Source organism: Lipophrys pholis, assembly GCF_963383615.2.
Source record: "Lipophrys pholis genome assembly, chromosome: 1".
Lineage (NCBI taxonomy): Eukaryota > Metazoa > Chordata > Actinopteri > Blenniiformes > Blenniidae > Lipophrys > Lipophrys pholis.
Genome location: NC_137635.1, coordinates 18,459,920 through 18,480,811, shown reverse-complemented (window position 1 = coordinate 18,480,811; position 20,892 = coordinate 18,459,920). Strand labels below are relative to the sequence as shown.

The window sequence follows — 20,892 nt, the reverse complement described above, 5'->3', positions numbered from 1 at the left end:
AACAGAAGCTTGACCAGCAAAGGGTGCAGCACAGCCTGCAGCAAGCTCTAAGATAAAGAGGGAAGAAGAACACAGTGTAAAATGGCGGCCAAGTTTTGATTTTCTCCCTTTGTAGTTTTTTCGTCATGTATGAATAAAAAAAAAAACATTGCCTATAAATGAACCAATATTGAATCGTTTTTCAGTCAATGTAGTCGATGCTTCTACACTCACATACTGCTGCTTCTAAATTAGGAAATGTACTGATGTGTGGGCGCTCTTTGATAGCTCCCACTTGAAACTGCCTTGGAATGTAATTTTCTCACTAGAAAGTGTGATCTTTCCCAGATACCTATAAACACACTGTGTCTCTATTTTCTGAGGCAGCTGAGGTCCTTCAGTGTAGTGTAGTACAGAATGACAGGAAATCTTTCAATAGTGTTTGTGTAACATATTTTCTTCTGCACTACATTTACCTGTTGATGTTAAGCTCGTCACTTTTTGAACCTTTAGCAGCTTGTATGAGCTGAAAGCATTAATAAAACACCTATAAAGTTGTCAGAACTAAAGATGGTCAACAGTAAACAGTTTCTGAACAGTTCCAAGTTCACCAAAATGCCAAATAACCATCGGTCTGAGCCGCTCTTGAACGCACCATCTGCATAAAAAAAATGGTGGCGTTTTCTTTTTATACTGTCATTAAATCACTGTTAGAAAGGTAGGAAAACAACCATTTTAAAATCAGATGTTCAGGAGCAGTGAGCAACCTTATATAGTCAGAATTATAACTTTATATTTGTCTGTATAGAGGATTTAGTATTTTCTGCTTTTTTTTTAATCTCTTGGCTTTTCTGCTGTAACAAAGTTCATTTCCCCTGTAACTCACAGGTTTTCAGTGATTCGTTCCTACTGGAACAGCAGTAAACAGGCAGGCTCCTCCCAGTCCTAGGATTCATGACTCACAAAGGCAGTGGGCGTGTTTAGAGAATGTTAAAGCGAGAGCGCCTGTTATAAAACAGCAGAGGGGGAGAATCTCACACAGGTTTTGATTTGGGTGATTTTACCTCCTTGTCTGAAGTGGATCCACTGAAGAAAACTCACAAGGATTTGAAGAAGTCAGACTTTGAAGGTAGGAGAACCTGATAGTTCTTCAAAAAATGTTTCACTTTGACTTCTGCTTTTTCTTCTATGATCCAAATAAAATACTTTTTTTTTTATATACATTTATTTTTATTGGGGTAATTGTTTAACAGTAGATCATTTTTTAAATAAAAAGAAACAAGCAGAGCATCATAATCAGATGAGATTGCACTTTATTCATCCCACAATGGCTAAATGTACCTGTTTCATCAGCAGATAGGTAATAAAAAATAGTAAAATATACAATATACATACAATATATAGCTCAGAGGGGATAGGGATTTTTCTGTTGAAGCCCCTTTGCTGTGGAAGGGAGCTCCCGCTGCCCGTCAGACAATCACTTCACTGTCTACTTTTAAAACCAAGAAGACTCATTTTTATACTCTGGCTTTTAACCATGTTTGAAACTCTGCACCTGCTTTTTTTTGTTGTCAATTTTATTGTTTGTTTTACTATATCGTTCTGTTTTATTACCTACTCTTTCAATGTACTGTTATTAGTCTATCACGTGAAGCACTTTGGCTTCAGCCACAGCTGTGTGTAAAGTGCTATATAAATAAAGCTGACTTGACTTTATACAGTAAAAGATAAACACTCTACAATGAAAGATATTAACAATATACAATAAACTAATGACTGAGGAGGGCTGTAGAAGCTGTGTAAATTCATCCCATGGCTGCAGAAATCCTTTTTAAAATCAGATGTTCAGAAGCAGTGAGCAACCTTATATAGTCAGAATTATGACTTTACATTTTTCTGTATAGAGGATTTAGTATTTTCTGCTTTTTATCTCCTGGTTTTGCTTCTGTAATAAAGTTAATTTCCCCTGTAACTCACATTTGAATGATTCGTTCCTACTGGAACATCAGCAGTAAACAGGCAGGCTCCTCCCAGTCCTGGGATTCATGACTCACAAAGGCAGTGGGTGTGTTCAGAGAATGTTAAAGCGAGAGCGCCTGTTATAAAACAGCAGAGGGGGAGAATCTCACACGGCTTTTGATTTGGATGATTTTACCTCCTTGTCTGAAGTGGATCCACTGAAGAAAACTCACAAGGATTTGAAGAAGTCAGACTTTGAAGGTAGGAGAACCCGATAGTTCTTCAAAACACGTTTCACTTTGACTTCTGCTTTTTCTTCTATGATCCAATTAAAATACTTATTTTTTTTATACATTTAGTTTTCTTGGGTTAATTGTTTAACAGGAGATAAAGAAAACATAGCGTCTGAAGAAAAGAAACAAAGAGCAGCACAATTAGATGATATTGTACTTCATTCATCCAACAACGGTTAAATTTACAAGTTGTTACTGCAGCAGAAGTAAAAAGAAAAAGAAAAAAGAAGCAAACTATACAGAAAAACATTCTACGATGAAACATAGTATCAATATACAATAAACTAATGACTGAGGAGGGCTGTAGTAGTGTGCAAGAAAGTAAAAATGTGCAAAAATATTTTAAAACAGCAGATATGATAAGAAAATGTGTTTAAATGAATAAGAGAAGGATGTATGTGAGTAACATTTGTACATTTCGAGGAGATAAGAGAAACGGAATTTCTGTCCATGTTAATTCTTCACATCAATACAGCATTAAACCTTCAGCAAACAAGAAGTAAACATAATACAGCTATACATTAGGCATTAGTTACATATGTATTTTGAATTCTATCCTTTTACAGTGCAGGGTCACCTATTCAATCTCAACTGTCAATTTGCTCCAGCTTTTAGTGAATGGAAGCTTATCATTAATTAAATTTTGTCCACCACATTCGTCTAGGATGGTTGTATATTTGAGGAATCCCAAATGAGAGTGGTCTGCCTGGAAGTTTCCACACTCTCTCAAGGGTCGGCCATAGTGTAGCTGAGTAAAGATGTTATATCAAAATATTCTTTTATTTAATTTTGTGAACATTCTCAAAATTACTTTGTAATATTTTCTGCCTTGAGAGTTAATATAACGGACTGCCTCGGCGCTATTTTAGTTTATATTGTTTATGTACAAAGTTCCTCGAAATGGTTCCACATACCTGTTGTAGCAGGGGGGACATTAATTAGAGACGCACACCACACGCAGGCACATACGTTAAATCTGCTTATGCCTGCCCGGCAGAACCGGACAGCTTCTGAAGTGGTAAGGTGAGCCTAACCTCTGCATTGTTTCCAACGGGTCCATGTAAAGTTGCTAAATCCTCTTAAAACCTGCATGAAATAGTGGCAGCCGTGTTTTGTGACACGTATGAGAACCACATAAGTGATTTTGACGGTAAAAAAGGGTTTTTAATCAACGTTATTTTCGGCGGAGGTTCCCCCCTCCCTAAATTACATATTGTCCGCTGCAGGAAGAGAGACCTTTGCCGTGTGTGTGTGTGTGTGTGTGTGTGTGTGTGTGTGTGTGTGTGTGTGTGTGTGTGTGTGTGTGTGTGTGTGTGTGTGTGTGTGTGTGTGTGTGTGTGTGTGTGTGTGTGTGTGTGTACGCGCACGCGCGCGTAAGCTAACTGTACCGTCTTTGCTGACTGAAAGGAAAAATAAATGTGCAGATCCAGATTCCTGTGTTTCTTTGTTCCTGGGTGCTTCGACCAAACTTAACTCTGCTACAACAGCTTGGTTGACCTTTCTGAGATTATTTGATTTTAGGAGTGAGTAAAAAAAAAAAAAGGTGAATTCCCTCCAATAACCAGTTTTACATATCTTCTGGCATTTCTCTTGTGTTGCAGGATTCCGTCCATCACATATTATTATACTGAAGGCCACGAGGTCAAGATGGAGAAGTCAGGCCTCGGCTCGGGTAATGAGAACAGCAACCAGGCTGCCGCTCAGACATCCAGTGACGATCGACGTCTCAGCATCCAGCGTAGCATCCAGGACCTTGCCCACGCGTGCCAGTGCCGAAACACCGACTGCTCTCTGGCTTCCTGCCGGGGGATGAAACGTGTCGTTCTGCACACCAAAGGGTGCAAGAAGAAAGCAATCGGAGGCTGCCCCGTCTGCAAGCAGCTCCTTGCCCTGTGTTGCTACCATGGAAAACACTGTCAGGAGAACATTTGTCCGGTATCGTTCTGTCTACACATCAAGCAGAAGCTTCGCCAGCAGAGGCTGCAGCTCAGGCTGCAGCAAGCTCTAAGGCAAAGAGGGAAGAAGACTCTGAACAGAGGGTAACATGCTGGCCAAGTTTTGATTTCGTCCCATCACAGTTTTTTCATTCATTCATGTTCTAAATCCTTATGTTGACCTACGTGGATGATGTGTTTTTCGTTTGTGTTATTTTATGCCACACACACACAACAGGTACAACTGAAGAAGCCTGAAAATGGGCTTGGTTTGTAAGAGTTAATTTTAAGTACCTTATATTGGAAATGCATTTTGATATATTGCTGTGGCGTGTTGGTGTATTCATAGATGTAGGAATAAAAAAGATGCATATAAATGAGCCAATGTTGAATTTTTTGAGTCAAATAATCAATATAGAAGAGGCTTTGTATTGTGAATTTAAGTCAAAGTTATGAGTCAAAGAAATGACTTATGTCATGAAAGCAGAAACATTCCAAACAGCTCGTGTGTTTAGACACATGAGACAAATGTCATACGAGGCAGAATCACTACTTTTCATGGTTTATGAATGATATATTTCAGCTGCTCCCTTTTACCCTGTATGCTCCTTCTGACACCGCCCTCAATGGGATTCAAACTCTCATCACAAGCTCATTTCCATAACCCCAAGGCCAAGATCTGTGAATGTTAAAAAAAATACGTCAAAAAAGCTCCCCTTGACCCCTACATTATCTCTTCTAGAAAGTCAAAACTTTAAAAAAAACTACTGATATAGATGCTGGAATTTCATTGTCTGATCTCAGTTTTGTTTTAATCTCAAGTCCAGCAGATTTTCATAGTTTGAAGTTTAAAATGATTTGACACCCGAGTTTGCCAACATGCACAGAAGCCTGAAAATAAAGATAAGTGTTATAAAGGTTTACTGGCTATGAGGAGTGTTCTGATCTTACATTTTAATTTAAAGTCACACGGGTCAACAAAGAAAAAACATTCATGAAATGATATTAAACACAAGTAACATTTATTTGTGCGCTACCATAGAAAGAATTCTACACACACTCAAAGACCAGAGCAGGTAATGTGCAGGGTTACATTACAATAAAGTGCAAATCTGTTTCTTCAGTGGTGGACCAAAGCAACAAGCGACCACATCAGGTGATATATATATATATATATATCACCTGATATATATATATATATGGAGCAACAAGCATTAACAACTTAGTGGTTATCACAAACGGTATAAAAACTATCCTCTTCAATCATCAAATACACATATAGCTTCAAATAAGAATAAATATACATTCAAGTCAATGTAGAAAAATAACCACAAAAAATACATTTCTACCATTTGTCCTTTCAGGAGGAATTTGCATGACAACCCAGAAATATGCAAACATTAGAGTATTTTCTTCTGCACTACATTTACCTGTTGATGTTAAACAATAAACAATAAAGTTGTCGGAACTAAAGATGAGCGACACTGAACTGTTTCTGGACAGTTCCAAGTTCCAAGTTCACCAAAAAGCCAAATATCCATCAGCCTGGGCTGTCCTTGAACGCACCATCAGCAGAAAAACAACAATGGTGGCTTTCTCTGTTTATATTCTAGTAAATGGACAGAAAGCAGGAAGACACTCATTTCATTTACTGTTGTTTATCCATCTTTGATGCTAAAGATGCACGTAACATCCAAAAAAATCAAGTGGCATGTTTGTAAGACGTCAAACCTAACTTATCCAATTGTGTTTAATATTATTATTTGACGAATTAAATGTCTTTTTTGGGAAAACTGCTGTAATCATCGTTTTAAAGAAGGAACTAGGATAATGCTAAATTGTGTCATTCCTGCAGCACTTCAGGAACCACAGAGGGACATCATCCCCCCCCCCCAAAAACTGTCAAACCACACTTCACCAGGCACTTCCATTCCCTGCAGCTCCATCGCAACACTTCATTGCATTTCATGGGTCACCACCTTTCATCCTGGACATGGTTTAAATGATATGTAGACTGATGGGAGTCCCATCGCATTAACCACTGAGCCGGAGACAGGCATACACACCCTGGGAATAATCGGACTGAAAGCTACTTAATACTGGAGGTTTAGCAAAAAAAACAAAACAAAAAAAACAACAACAAACAGTGCAATTTCATGATACATTCCATTATCAAGTCTCCTCCAGTTTCTGAGTTTGGTACAAATTGTCACTTGAGTGGTGGGCTAAAGGGTTAGAGATGAAGTTAAGGTGGACCGAGCCACGTCTTGTACAGTAGTAACCGTCTATATGGCTACACATTACAGGGACAGCACTGCATGTTAGTATAGGACCAACGCCACACTGTAGTTTAGAGTACCGGTATGTACAATATGTACGTGACTGCGTTTACATGCACAGAGGACTCCTCTTGTTTGTTATCCCACCCGGAGAGTTTTACACAATCACAATAAGGTCTAGAGGAGCAAAAACTTGGTCTTTAACATGGATCCAATGCTTTTGAACATTTTAATTATATAATCAGTGCTACCTTAAGCTTTTAAATTGGCTTGTTTTTCTACTGCGTGTAGAAAATAAGGTTTTTCCTCTTGGAAATCTACAAAAAGAAGCACACATTATACATTGCTGCAGCTTGTTTCTCTTGTTTCTGTTGGTGGAACTGTGACTTGGAATAACTTTTTAAAAAGGCCACTGTCATATGCAAACATGAAAGTTACTGTTTTGTTTTTTTTGACTGCCTCTTTTAGACGATTAGAAAGAAGGAAATACACTATAAAAGATTTGCCAGCATCTGTTTATAAGTACAAAATCGCCTATAACTGAGAATTTTTGTTTGATTTCAGTAGTTCATATAGAATAAACTAAAGGTTTTAGAAGAGGTTTATTGGCATGAAGCTTCCATTTCTGAAGCCACTGAAAAGGACTGGATTGGAAGAGACTAATGTTGTTGCAGTACGAGGACTCACCACTAGAGGCTGCTAACTCCAACAAATTAAACCTGTAAGAGTTTCTTAAACACCAAAGTTGGTATAAACAAATGTTGTTTACAATGATCATGTTTGAGTTTGCTTTAAGGAAGACTTGTCTAACCATCACTTACATTTTAAATAATCTGCATTTCAGTGCTTTTTCAAGGGGTTTTAATCAGTCTCAAAAATAAATCGCTGTCTCACTTTGGCATACTGGTTGTGATGAACTCATCTGGTATCTGTCTCTTTAAACCCACCTGGGAGCAAACCATCTTCCGATTGGCCAGTTTTTCATGTTTTTAAACTGCTGACATGCTGCATTAAATGCTCTTCACGTGACACCGGTCTCACCCACTTGGAAGACACAGGAGCAGTTAGCAAAAAGGTGAGACTGGTGTCAAATTACAAGCCTGCTTCTCTTGCTGTCTGTTGAAAATACAAACGAGGGTAGTTTTGGTTGTAGTTGTAAAGGGTCGTAACGAATTCTCAGCACTTTCTTTCTGTTTCGTCACCTCTGTATCACCAAGTTCACGCGACTCTGTGCATGTAAACAAATGGCTCACGAGGCTGAACCAGCGAAGAGAGGAAGAGAGAGAGAGAGAGAGAGAGAGAGAGAGAGAGAGAGAGAGCGATGGTGCACGGAGGGGAATCTAAAGCCCTCCACCAGCATCCACCTAATGAGATCTGCTCAGTGCCTCCAGCTCCCGGCCGCCGAGCCTTCGCCGTCATTCTGCTGCCATCGTCCACCCGGCTGCACTCAGACCTCCAGCCTCCAGTCTCTGAAGAAGCCCTTGGCCACTTGTGATTCTCTGAAAGTCACAGTGAGACAGTTGAGGGTGACGTCCGTGACCGTCACCTGGCCCGGGCCGGCGGGGGGCCTCCAGGTGTCCTCTGATGCAGCCGGCTCCTCCGGTCCGGCAGCAGAGCTCCAGTCTTCGGTCGTCTGGTTACCTGATTGAGGACGCGGAGGGTGACAACAGGTACAAGAGATTTGCGGTGAATCGTAACAGAACAAGAGGATTCCTTAGAACATTTCTCCCCGGGCTCGGTTTACGCTCTAATCAGCTCAGTGGGAGGCGAGTTTAATGTCCTTCGGTTGTGAGACGGTGAAAAAGCTTGTGGAGAAAGTTCAGTAAGAGTGGAGTGAATCTGGGTCACGGTGGTGATTACAGTCGGACCGGCTGACACACATACCATTTAAAGTGCCTTCGATCGTCTTCGCCGTCTCCGTCTGAACCCCGTCTTCGTCCTCCTCATACTCCACCACGTCGTCCTCGTCCTCCTCCTCCTCCTCTCCCTGCCCTTCCCAATCGTCTGCGGTGGAACTTGGAGGACTCGAGCTCAGGCACCTGACCCTCGGTTTGCTCTCTCGATGCGGGCTCTGCTCGCAGGCGCCGAACGGCGGGTCCTCGTCCTCCGGCAGCAGAGAGCGTGTCAGAGAGAGACGCAGGCGCGGCGCAGGTTTCTCTGGAATCCTGTGAGCGCTGCGGAGGTCCATTGTGTAGACGGTGTTCTGATTCAAGAGTTTGAGAAATAGTTTTAACAAGGCTCATTCTCCACAGTGGGACTCAATGGAGTGACACCGTGTGGTTTGTTGGAATTAAATAGTTGAAGGTTTGGATGGAAGTGACTCCTCACGCCGTTGGCTCTACTGGACTTTCAAACTGAGTCTTGACGCTCAGTTTTGATCTAATTGAGACTTGTTTCCTGGCTATCTGTGAAGTTCACTAAGTCTGTTCAGTCGGTCTTTGTAATAACTTTTATTCAATTCATTTGTAGCAATGGAAATAAAATGGTTGCTTGTAAATAATAATAATAATAATAAAACATGTCACTTCAAGCTGTCTTACCTGCAGCAGTCGTTTGGCTTTGGAGCCTTTTCTCCTGTGACCCAGAGCTCGCTCTCGATCTTCTCTGGAACAGACCAGCAGACTTTTAACAATCTGAGAGCAGAAATGCCTCAAAAACTTGTAAAAGGATCCATTTGTAACTATCACTCCTCACACATGAGGTCAAAGTTAGATTTGCGTTGATGTGCTGCCTATAGAACATATTTTATTACAACAATGTGTTGATTTGAATAGAAAAACGTTTGGTCGGAGCGTCAAACACTTGTCAAACATGGCTGCCGTAAATCAGAATACGGGCATGTTCACACTGTACAGGAATGTGATAAAACATTTGACATACTAATGTAAATAATGATCAGATCTGTCGCCACACTTTATCAGGAAAAAGCAGACTTACTTTTCTTCATAGGTCTGAACCAAGCGCTTGTCCAGGATGTGTTCCTCCGGCTCCCAGGTGCTGTACCTGCCACAGACCAACACAAATATTCCAAGTCAAGGACTCCCCCCCCCCCCAATCTTCTTTTATTCAGAGCATAACCAATTCAGTTTTATTTGTATTTTACAACATTTCTATTTGATGACGTCTGCAGGTCCAATCCACTTTACAAACAGAGAAAGTAAGAGGTGGGTTTTTTCTTTTCAGATGACATGTATGTTTTAGTATACGTCAGGACAAACACGAGGCACACGAAATGCCAAAAGTCCGACATACTCACTTTGGAGGCCATCCTTTCCACTTCAGCAGATACTCCACATTCCCCTGTGGACACACACAGTCACCGGGTTCAAAATCTGGGCCCCCACCTTTCTGTGTGGCGCCATGAGTGTAGATATCTTTCTGTGTGTCGACCCTGTGGTCAACAGGTGGCCCGGCCATAGTGTGAAACTGCAGAAAAAGCAGTTGTGGAGGATGGAGCTGAAACTTGAAAAGACAAAACACCCCACAGGGTTCTCCTAAACGACACACAGAACGATAAAACCAGAGATTTGCAGGAATCTGCTCCGAGACTCATTTAAATATGATATTAGAGTAGTTCACATTTATATATATACACTGCACTGTTGCTGTCCAATAAATAGGGAGATGTTGCCATGGTGATGATACAGCGTTTATAAATAACATGTACACTGGTCAGCCATAACATTAAGACCGCCTGTGTAGGTCCACCTTATGACGTTAAAAAAGCTCCACCCATTGAGGCAGGGCCTCCATCAGACCTCTAAAGATGTAAAGGTTGTGATGTGGGACCTCCATGTGCATCAGTGACCATATGACCCTTCCTCCAACACTGGATAGAAACTAACTCTGACCCTCATGTCTTCTCGGGATCACAATTTGGTCTTCGTCAAATTCACTTCAATCCTACACTTTGTGTACAAAATCTTCATTTGTTGCCTAATAAATCCCACCCAGGATCGAGTAATTAAGTGTCTTGTCATGGCTGATCTGTGCAGTTTGAAAGTCCCTGTATGTTTTTTCACAGACCAGGCGAGCGACTCGGTGTTAGTCATCCTCGGTGACATCAGCCCATAATAACTTCCAAGCGCTTGAAGGTATTCTCAGTGAGTGAAGTCACCTCGCTTCCCGGCTTCGTCTTCCTCACCCGGTTCCCCACATATGAAGATGAATGCACCGAATAATTACCAGCACCCGGTGGTCTCCGTCCGCTGGGATACATAAATCCAAAAAGCCATCCTTTTCATAACTTGGAGCAGAGCTGCGACGTTCTCCACCTCCCCACGAGATAATGGATGGATGGATGGATGGATGGAAACAGTCAAATAGCCAAGGTATTTAGACAAAAACTCAAGGTAAACAGGTGAATACCAACGATAAGTGAATACCCAAGGAATTTGTTTAAATATCTTGGGTACTTTCCTGTTTCCATCCATCCAATGTATTTAGACAAATGTCATAAACCATGATTCAACAATGTTTTGACTTTTTAAAGCTCTTGAGAAAATGTTCTGCATCAAAATGTGAGGGGCGTGTTGGACAATAGTCCCCAGCACCTGCACATGGCGACACACATGAGGTAAGTTAGAACCAGAGACAATCAGCAATCAGACAGGCCCATGTGTGAATGAATGGATGAATAACGTGTCCATCCAAACACCTGACAGAGGGAAGCTGTGGAGGAGACCTCGGTCCTCGCGCCACGTTAAAGAGCCCCCCCCCCCCTTCCATTTTTTAAACCTACAATTAGATAACCAGATTAGACTTGTTAAGGTTCAATTAGCATACCAGCCCCCCCTGAACCCCTGGTCCTCTCAGCTCCAGATGCTGGCGCGTGTTTCTCGCTCACCTTTTTAACTCTTTTCTTGACGATCGACTCCACCGCGAACACTTGTTCTCCGATCGCTGACAGCTCCATCTCCGCCCGTCAAAAGTACCGTCTCCCTCTTTTATCCCGCCCCGAACCGAGTGAACGTGGCCCGCGCGGCCGGACCCCCTGACCCGTGCAGGTACTTTAAGGGCCCATTGAACCGGGGCCGCCTCCCGGTGCTGCGTGCTTCCGCGCGTCCGGTGACTTTACAAAATCTGCGCCACATCTGCACACCGCTCCGCGCGCGCGCCCGCTAACACCCGAGGCGCGCTCCCTTTACGATGCGCGCCGCCGCTGCCTGCCCGATCATCATCACCCTCCTCTTCATCCAGTGTATTGAAAAATAGACAAACAAAAAAGTGATAGTACTCACTTCCGTTACCTCACTTAAAGTAGCAGCGCCACCTCGTAACAATGCTCATCAATGGGAAGCAGTATTTACGTTTAGATAATTTACTGATTCCAGTAAATGTAACCGAAATTAATATGTGAAATCAAATGCAACAGTTCAGGTGAGTATCTTTACAAATATATCTAGTATTGAAATCGAAATATTCATTCAAAATACAAGGCACTGTGATTTCTTTTCCCTTCGGAACATGAATAATTTAAGTACCATGAGCCAATATTTTCAAATTCATCCACACAACAACATAAAAGCATATTTATTGTGTTTCCTTCGGTATTTCAACACTAACTCCAGTTTATAACCAGATTAGAGCTAGTGTGTGTATATATATATATATATATATATCAGTGCAGTAGATGGTTCTTTTTGTGTGTTATTTGCATATTACTACACGATTTTCACTTTTCATTCCCATTTATTTTCCTCAATGTATTTTCTACTTTGTGAAAACCCTTCTTGTTCATTAAAAATGAAAGAAATGTACATGTTTGGAGTTTTTTCTTTTTGTTCAAATTTGAGTGTGTAATTTTGATTTCCTCTTATTTTTCGAAGAAGCATTTTGCATGTTACTGCTGTGTTTTGTTTTTTCTTCACTTCATTTCATTTGCGTTATTCATGATGGGTCAGAATAACAATAAGCTTGTTATCCACTTTGGCTGGCTTACAAATTGCAATTCAGACACTAAAATATAAAATCCTAACGTAGGCTATCTTTAGATATTTCTCTTCTTCTGGAGGATATATATTTTTGTCCCTTGGATATTTTAGTAATTATTGTGCTCAAGCAAAGTTAATGGCATTTTTGAACATTTCAGCAGTAAACAGAATTCAGTCACAGCTTAAAGGTGAATGCAGCCAGAAAGCTTTTGGTGTGTGATTTATTGTACTCAGTTACAAATAAACTGTGGCCCATCGTGTCAATAGAAATAAAATATTTAGGTATAACATTTTAAATAGCCGTCTGGTTTAGTTTAAACTGATCCAACTCAAGGCCCTGAGCTCTCTGGTACACACAATTGATCCATATCAAGTGTAAACCGATTTATAATATGTTTTACTTGTCTGAACCCTCAGTCTAAAGATTAAGTTCATGGTGACTGCAATTTATAAAAGAAGGCTTTTTCTTAACTCAGCTGCAGAATCGTTTTGAGGAAGTTTTTATATTTGAGAATGTAAATAGTTCAAGATAGTTCAGTATTGCTTCTGCACATCATATTAGTGATGACAATAAAGGTGCATTTAATACAAACACACAAGCCAGATCATATGTAAAGTGCCGTCATACACATTTTATTTTTATGCAAAAAAACAAAAGAAAACAAAGTCAGGATTCCTCAGGTTGGAATGGCTGAATGGATTGTCCTGGCGAAAACAAAAAGTTTGTCTGATACATGGGTCAGAGTTGAAGATCCCCCCCCCAAAAAAGACACGCACCACTGGAAACGTGAATTTGCCCTTATCAAAGTTGAGACTTTATCAAATAAAGATGAAGTTCTTGGCGACAAAAGTGAACCCATACTTATAAATTACCTCTGAAATTAGTGACAAGTTGATGCTTTGGGATTCATCTTCTGCACACAGCCCCTCCAACTCAGTCAGAGCTATAATGCGCACACATACACACCATATATATATATATATACGTTTCATGTAAACAAGTTAAGGCCAATATTGTCGTCGTCAGACAACGCATGAAAGCTACAACAGTGGAATCTCTCGTAAGGCTCATTTCACAATGTTTTTTTACTTCCACTTTTCTTCGACTACATTCCTCTTCAGTAGAGTATTTTGCTCTCCGCCTCTCCTCCATCGTCTCGTTCTCTAACCAGCCACTTTCCTCCTCCCACACATCGGAGACCACTGCTGACTGCGACATGTTCTCAGAGCTGAGTTTGACCACAACAACAACAACAACAACAAAAAAAGATATTTTGGAGGAAGATGAGCTGCTGTGCTACGAAGAGGGCTGCCGCGCTGCTGAAAACCTTTGAACAGAAGCCTTCAGCAATATGTGTGATGGCTTGTTGGGGGCATCGTTTTCAAACGGATAGATGTCATCGTGAATTGAACAGAAGAGGAAATATTTCTTCATATTCCCGATGTAACAACGTCTTTCCTCGTTTGTTCTGGAGCTTTTCACCACATCACACAGTCACACTCGCATTCACTCCTACGGGCCATTTGGAGTTTGGCCCGTGGGAGGAAACCGGAAAACACAGATCTCCGCTCAGGGAGAACATGCAAACCCACTTATCAACTGCGTGGCTGAGAAAAAGGATTGAAAGTCTGCACTGAAAAGTGATTTTCTGTGTTTTCTTTCCTCATCATATAATAAATCTTCGCTCTATATACGGAAACATGATCGTAGCCTTTTACAAGTGCATCTAAAAAAAGGATTCGTTGGTTATTACTACAGTTGTAACATATGAACTAAAAGGTTTCTGGCCTCTGGGTAAAAAAAATAATAATCAGCCATGTGAACATTTTACTTAAAACTTTTTCAGATGCGCCTGTAATTCCGACGACAATCACAAAGTCAACAGAGCATCTATGAAAAGTAAACTTGAGGCTCTTTCTAAACACACTCCTGTTTAGTTTGATGGCGTTCAGAGCGGCGGCCAACTAAAACTTTAACCGTGAACCCTAACAGCAGAATCTACACAACGACCAGAGTGGATGAGAGCGACATGACTTGTTGAGCCCAACTTGAATCCAGACTGTCCACCTGCTCCATGATCGTGTCGTCAAAAGCTCCAGAGCAAAGTGAGAAAGAGGATAATTTTCATCTTAACCAGTCACATCCAAGCTAAACACCCAAATGTGACCGATGATATTGTGTAATCTATTTCTGGAGAAAAAAAAAAAAAAAAAAGCAGCTTTGACCTTTTTTCATGTAGATCGCAGGTTTCATTATCGCCTCAATTTCACTTGAGGACGACTTCCTCATTTCAGAATAACCGTTGCAGCAGGAATCACTAGAATGAATGGCATGAGAGACGGGAGACGAGTGGGCGCTCGGCCTGTGTGTTGCATTGCTGTGTTGCCATATAAAACTGTTCGGTCTGGCACAGACTCTCCCGAGTCTTTGCTGAACTGGTGCTGCGTGGAGCGGAAATACAAAGTTGGCAACTGTGACAAATCGCTGACCTGCGATATGAAAAGGGGGACGAGTGAGGCGGGAGTCACATCAAGGCAAAGGAAGGGCACGCTTTGGTGAAATCCAAGGACGGAAAATACGGACGGGGGGGACGTTTACAACATGAACATCACGACTGGAACCGGGCACGATCACCTTGGGGAAAGCAGGCACAGAAAACACATCGAGCCTGACCTCCCACGACTTTGGAAACTTGGAGGAAAAAAAAAAAAAAAAACGGAAAAATGTACACAGGAAAATATGTATCAATGTGTATAAAAACAAAGGAAAAGCAGAAGGAGGACCAGTTTTTCTTAACTGTGCTGTGAGAGAGCTCTGTGATTGTTTAATTCTCCCTGGAAAAAGTGTTTGCGTCCTTCATTGCATCCCATCAGATTGGTGTCCTGCAATGGCTGTGTAAACAAAACCCAAAAAACAAGAGGGGCTAAAAAATAAAAGAAAGAAAGATGGATATCTGCAGGTGTGCACCAACGCGATTAGCGGTGCACAGCTTCAGCTCATTCTGGTTTGGCCCCGGTTGTAGCTGCGATTGGCTGGTTCAGCCGTCAGACCTCCACGTCTGGTGGGCTTCCACCTCTTCTGAGACCACCAGCAGGAGTTCACAGTTCTTTCCTCGCAGCTGCTGGCGGAGAAACTTCCTGCAGATCAGAGGAAAACACGACCAGAGTTGTCCAGTTTTAAATGGAAGCACCAAATGTAAAAGAGTTCGACGACACAGAGCGTCATTTGGAAAAGTAAACATGTCGGTGAACAATAAAGCTTTTCGTTTTTTCAGCTGAACAGCGGATGCCTTTTCCTGGCAGGACTGTTTTTACCTTCTAATTTTGACAAGACAACACACACCTGAAAGAGTTCCATAAAAATAGATCGCCCTCTAGTGGCTGTTAGCTATACAGGTCCAAATTTCATATACCGGTACTGTAATAACAATTAGGAAAAACTAAAAAAACTAAAGTTATATCTGCAGCCTTAATGACTGAAAGAGACATTTTGGCCACAATCAACCATTAAAATGAGGCAACACACTGCCATAGAGTTTCATAACTACGGTTTGAAACATGATTTATTGTATTTTTTTTGTTAAGTTGTGAACATTTTGGCCATGTTTTAGTTAATTTAGTGGATTTAATTTTTAGGCTATTCATTACCATCTTATATGTGTTTGTCCGTTTTGGCCTTTGCTGTTTAAGCTCGTTCGGTTTGGCTATTTTGACAGTTTTGAGGAATTTCAGCTGTTTAAGCTATTTTGACTCTTAAACATTTTGGCCATTTTTCCTTTTCACATTTATTTAGGCTTTTTAGCCACTTTAGTGGGTTTCTTTTTTCCTTTTTTTTGTATTTCTGGCTGTAGCAAATCCTCTCTTGTTAGCTATTTGAAATGTTTGAATCTTTCCACTTTTTTTCCTTTAAGTTTCTAGCTACTTTAGCCATTGTAGTCATTTTACTTTCTTTCCCCGCTTATAACAGATAAGATTTCTTTTGATAAGTGCAAATACAGTCTGCAATATTTTGCTCAATTAATTTTGGGGGGATTCAGTAGTTTGCCTTTTCAAAAACAAAAGAATAAAGAAGCAAAATGTGTGTGTGTCTGAACATGTAAGGTAATTAAACCAAATTGAAGACATATTATACAGCTTGAAACTTCTCAGAGAGAAACGGCGATTATGTGATGCCAAATTTATCTTTCCTACCCAAATGAAACTTAACATCACTTAATCACCTGTGCGTCAGCTTTAGTATCAAGACTGAATGACTCAACATTTGAGTTTCTTAGACGGCGATGATGAGCCGCCAACCATAAAATCAAAAGTGTTGCATGTGAACAAACGTCCCTGCAAGATGTTTCCAAATGTGTGCACTCACTCAGACGTGTACAACGAGCGGCTGAATTTCACCTCACCTGAGCTCATCTGGGTGGCCAATGGGCTGAGGGTTCCGCAGCTTGGAGTCCAGGTTGTAGTAGACCCCGCTCACCTCTCTGACGCCGATCCAGTGCTGGCGTTTGAGCGGCAGGCGGAGGGGCCCCCAGCGCAGGTTGGACGGCACGTTCAGGATGAAGCCCTCCACGTTGGACAGCTGGATGCTGCCGACGTCCCTGCAGAAAGAGAGGCGGCGATGAAGTGTGAAGCCGTGTCGAGGAAAAATTGACAAAATACAAGGGGCAATTCATGTTTCTCCCTCAGTGCTGTGCTGAAGTCTGGACTCCCGAACAGTTCAGATTGAAGTCGCTGCAGATTGGGGAAGTGAGTACTTGTATCATCAGTGTTCTGGAAAACCCCAAACGACGACAATCGTCCCTCAAAACCCGACCCGATTATATCACAATGAGGAAGGCAAGCTGTGGTTTGCACAGTGGAGAAGTGGTTAACAAAAAAAAATAAAAGATCACCAGTTGAAGGGCCGTCTGGGTGGAGTCTGCATGTTCTTCCTTTGAAAAAGTGGACTTTTCTCTACGTCCAGTCCAAATAATCTTTAAAGTGACTGTCGGGGTGACGGTGAGTGACTGATTCTCTCGGTCGGGAGAACGTCCAGGTCATAAACAGCTGGATGTTTCTATTTGTGCTTACTGAAGTAAAAATCACCCACAGATACTTCATAACACAAAGTCAAAAAGACTTAATTCCCCTTTTTTTTTTGGCTGATTTTTATGTTGCAACGCTGGACGTTTTTCCGCTGAGAGGTCTGAGTGGTTTTAGATCAAGTGTATCTTCTGTGTCTGATCCCTTCAGTTGGACTCGAGAAACAAAACCATCCCTTCACACACTTTAATCTTTACTTTGTGGTATCTCTCAGCAGCAGAGATTTTGCGTGGCAGTGTGTGTCACGGGACTACGAGCAGCTATGCCTTTGTTCCTACGGTACTCAAAACAGAAAAACAGGAATCGGTTTTCACTGATAAAAGCGAGCCACTCGGCTGCTCCCGCTGTCAACACGGCCGTAAGGCTGATAATGAGGGAAGCAGGACTGCTGATAAAACGGCCTCGGAGACTTTGTCAACAGGTCGTGGAACTGCTGATGAATCAGAGATCAATAGAGACCCGGTCGAGGACGTGCATGAGGAGGACCGAGGATCCTAAGAGCCGTTTAACAGCGGCACAAAATTCTGTGAGAGCTGAAACCCGCTCGGTTTTCGCACCTTCTTTTATCCCACCAAACTGCCTCGAACCCTCGAGTCTGCAAGGCTGCCATGATGACGTTTACGTCGTAGTTCCCATTTCCCAGCATGCTCTTCTTGTGAGGGGTCACCATGGTGCTGGGAGAAAGCCTGCGACAAGTTAAGAAGAGAGACTGTCAACAGATCGCCTCCATTCCGTTAACATTTCTTGAAAAGCGTGTAAACGATGGCAGACATAACCACCCTCTTCTATAGACTCGATTAGTAATTGCTTCTGGACCTTTTTTGTCCTATAACGTATAGAGATGTCAGGAGCGAAAACCAAATCAATTAATAATCCTGACTCAGTGGATAAATCAAATCAAGCCAGATAGCTTCGCCTGGTGCATCTCAAAGATATTGGAAAAACACATTTTTACATATAATTTGACTCGAACTAATTCATCACACATAAATGGTAAGATATGAAGCATTTTTGGTATTTTTCTTAATTTTAGCTTATAAATAATGAAAATGAAAAAAAAATTAAGAATCTCAGAATATTGCAGTATTTTATCTGATCGGACAATTCTCTCTTTTTTTTTTTTAAGAAGCCACATTTACAATTATTGTACTCTTTAAAACTCTAAAGTTTATAAGTTATAACGTGTAGAAATGACCTTTTTATTATATTAAAACTGGGTGCAGGTGAATAATAATTTTAATGAAAAATTCTGCAACCAAACTAAATCAATAATTTAATAAAAAAATGAAAAAAAAAATATTGTTCAAGATTGAAGAGACAAGAGTCAATGAGTCCATCATTGCACACTGACGAACATATTCTTTAGTAAATCACAGTATTAGTAGCTGGCAGATAAATTAACTGAGCTTCATGCCTGCATCCAGTCTCTGTTTAATTAGCTTATTAAACTTGTTTACTACATGAAGTAGACGGACAATTAAAACAAATTTTAATCTATAAGACCAGATATTCAAACTTTGGCCTCGACAGTTTTAATATAGCAATTGTAGAATATTTATAATTAACATTTGGTTAAACTTTTTCATAACCAAAACCGATTACGTGTTAACTTTCACAGAAAGGCCACAGGGGAAAGGTACAAATGGCTGCATGCGGCCTGCAGACCGCCAGTTCTCCACGTGTGAGAGGATGTGCTGTAACTCTCTGAAATGAACTCTTGGGATATGTAATGTTTCCATGTTGATCCTCATTTGGAACGAACATGACATGCTGATCCCTTTTGATGATTGTCTTCTCACCTCTGGTATATCTCCTGCAGGGTGTCCCGGCTGAAGGCTGTCCCATCCTGGAAGACGTTATTGAGCGCGTGCAGAGCGCACAGCTCCCTCCGCTGCTTCTCGTGATAAATGGCTGGAAGTATCACAGAAGGTAGGGGAGGAGCTGGAGGGGTGAGGGAGGAGGAGGAGGAGGAGAGATCCTGCTGCTGCGGCGTGTCCCTGGGATCCCTGCACCTCCTCTCCTCTGCTCCCACCAGCACCTCCCCTCCTCCTCCTCCACCACCTTTCTGCTTGCTGACCTTCCAGGGCATGCAGCCCAGCTCTTGCAGGCCGCCTCGCCCCTTCCCCTTCCACTCCCCGGCTGGATACGGAGCGCTCCCCATCCCCGGATGCTCACCCCCACCAGCACCGTCACCACAGCCGCAGCCACGACCTCCTCCACTACCTCCACACCGACTACTCACAGGTCGCTACATCGGCATCATGACAACCGTTGCCATGGCAACCTCTCAGCCGCTTGGAAGAGAGGAGCTTGTGTGTGTGTGTATGTGTGTATGTGTGCGGTGGGGGATGCGAGCTAAACGAGACCTGTGGCTGTTCGGCACAGCAACACCCGCTCTCTCGCTCTCTCTGAAGGACGTCCCTGAAGAAAGGTCACCACGAGGGATGAACCCCCCCAAAAGAAAATCTTCAACAAGGACACTCCAATGGAAGATCCCTCCTCCGACGGTTGTCAGTCAAACTGCCATTACTCTCCTGTCTGTTTCCACTTCCTCCATGGCCTGCATGAGTTTCTTGACAGCTCATTAAAGCCGGTCACCGAGCCTCCAGCTTCTCCATCACCGGACTGCTGACCATGTAGCTTCACTTCCACAGGAGCCAAGAAACAAGAGGGGGGGGGGGGGGGGGGGGGGGGGGGGGGGAGAGATCAGCACCTGAAATCCAAACAGAAATCTGCATTCTCATGATCTGCTGTTGATATTCACTACCTAAAACTGAAGCCACTAAAACTGCCTGACACATGAACCAGCGCACCTGAGCTTGTTTTGATGTTGATGGTGACTGAAAGCTCAGCAAACCTCAAAACTCCAACCCGGGAGTTTTAGAGGAGCAGCCCTCCCCAGAAAAAATGTGAGGAAGGTAAACATCTCCAGCAGCTTGGTCTGGAGAGAGGAAGCAAGCTGTCCAAGCAAGCTAGCCCAAATATCACAACACACACACACAGTCTCTCTCTCTCTCTCTCTCTCTCTCTCTCTCTCACACACACACACACACACACAGTTTGGGCAGCTCACACACAGACAAACACACACACACACACACACACACACACAGAGAAAACACAATGTGTCCATGTTAGGAGCAGATATGTTTGTCCTGTGGCTCCTCTACGTGACTCCCGAGTCTCCAGCAAACACCCGCACAGCGCCTCCTCTGCGCCTCCACAACTTGTTTCCCCCCCCCCCACTCACCCGCTGGTTCCTCGCAGCCGGACCCCCGCAGTCTGCCCGGTCCCCCCGCCGCACACACACGCGCTGTCCAGTCCTTTGTCTTGGCCACTTTATTTTTTTTCCTGTTGTGACTCTCTCTCGTCTCTTTCTCCGTCCGTGCAGACGCGGACATGCGCAGTGGCGTCTCGCTGGCTACATATTGCTGTC

At 42.3% G+C, this 20,892-nt stretch overlaps 3 protein-coding genes across 4 annotated transcripts; 1 reads left to right on the top strand and 2 right to left on the bottom strand.

Annotated features, from left to right (window-relative positions):
- The first annotated feature begins 3,194 nt into the window (after positions 1-3,194).
- Positions 3,195-5,086, top strand: LOC308108008 (histone acetyltransferase p300-like). 2 transcript variants are annotated; one of them, XR_013935259.1, is made up of 2 exons: positions 3,195-3,249; positions 3,833-5,086. XR_013935259.1 is itself a non-coding variant. In XM_080460654.1 (2 exons), exons 1-2 carry the CDS (start codon positions 3,214-3,216, stop codon positions 4,272-4,274), a joined length of 483 nt encoding a protein of 160 aa, XP_080316780.1. In that variant the 5' UTR covers positions 3,201-3,213; the 3' UTR covers positions 4,275-5,086. The 2 variants fall into 2 exon arrangements, 1 of the variants encoding a protein (XP_080316780.1); XM_080460654.1 differs by having other exon boundaries at positions 3,201-3,254.
- Positions 5,087-6,666: 1,580 nt separating this feature from the next.
- On the bottom strand, positions 6,667-11,359 carry cbx7b (chromobox homolog 7b; the record flags this gene model as incomplete). The annotated part of the gene is made up of 6 exons (XM_080460941.1): positions 6,667-8,085; positions 8,329-8,647; positions 8,985-9,048; positions 9,382-9,447; positions 9,701-9,744; positions 11,291-11,359. The coding sequence occupies 6 exons, from the start codon at positions 11,357-11,359 to the stop codon at positions 7,892-7,894; spliced, it is 756 nt and encodes a 251-aa protein (XP_080317067.1). The 3' UTR covers positions 6,667-7,891.
- A 1,630-nt stretch (positions 11,360-12,989) lies between these two features.
- josd1 (Josephin domain containing 1) lies at positions 12,990-20,843 on the bottom strand. Its single transcript, XM_080485388.1, has 5 exons — positions 20,707-20,843; positions 19,256-20,096; positions 18,014-18,142; positions 16,778-16,972; positions 12,990-15,515 (listed from the first exon to the last, which is right to left on the bottom strand). The coding sequence occupies exons 2-5, from the start codon at positions 19,615-19,617 to the stop codon at positions 15,416-15,418; spliced, it is 786 nt and encodes a 261-aa protein (XP_080341514.1). The 5' UTR covers positions 19,618-20,096; positions 20,707-20,843; the 3' UTR covers positions 12,990-15,415.
- Between the last annotated feature and the right edge of the window lie 49 nt (positions 20,844-20,892).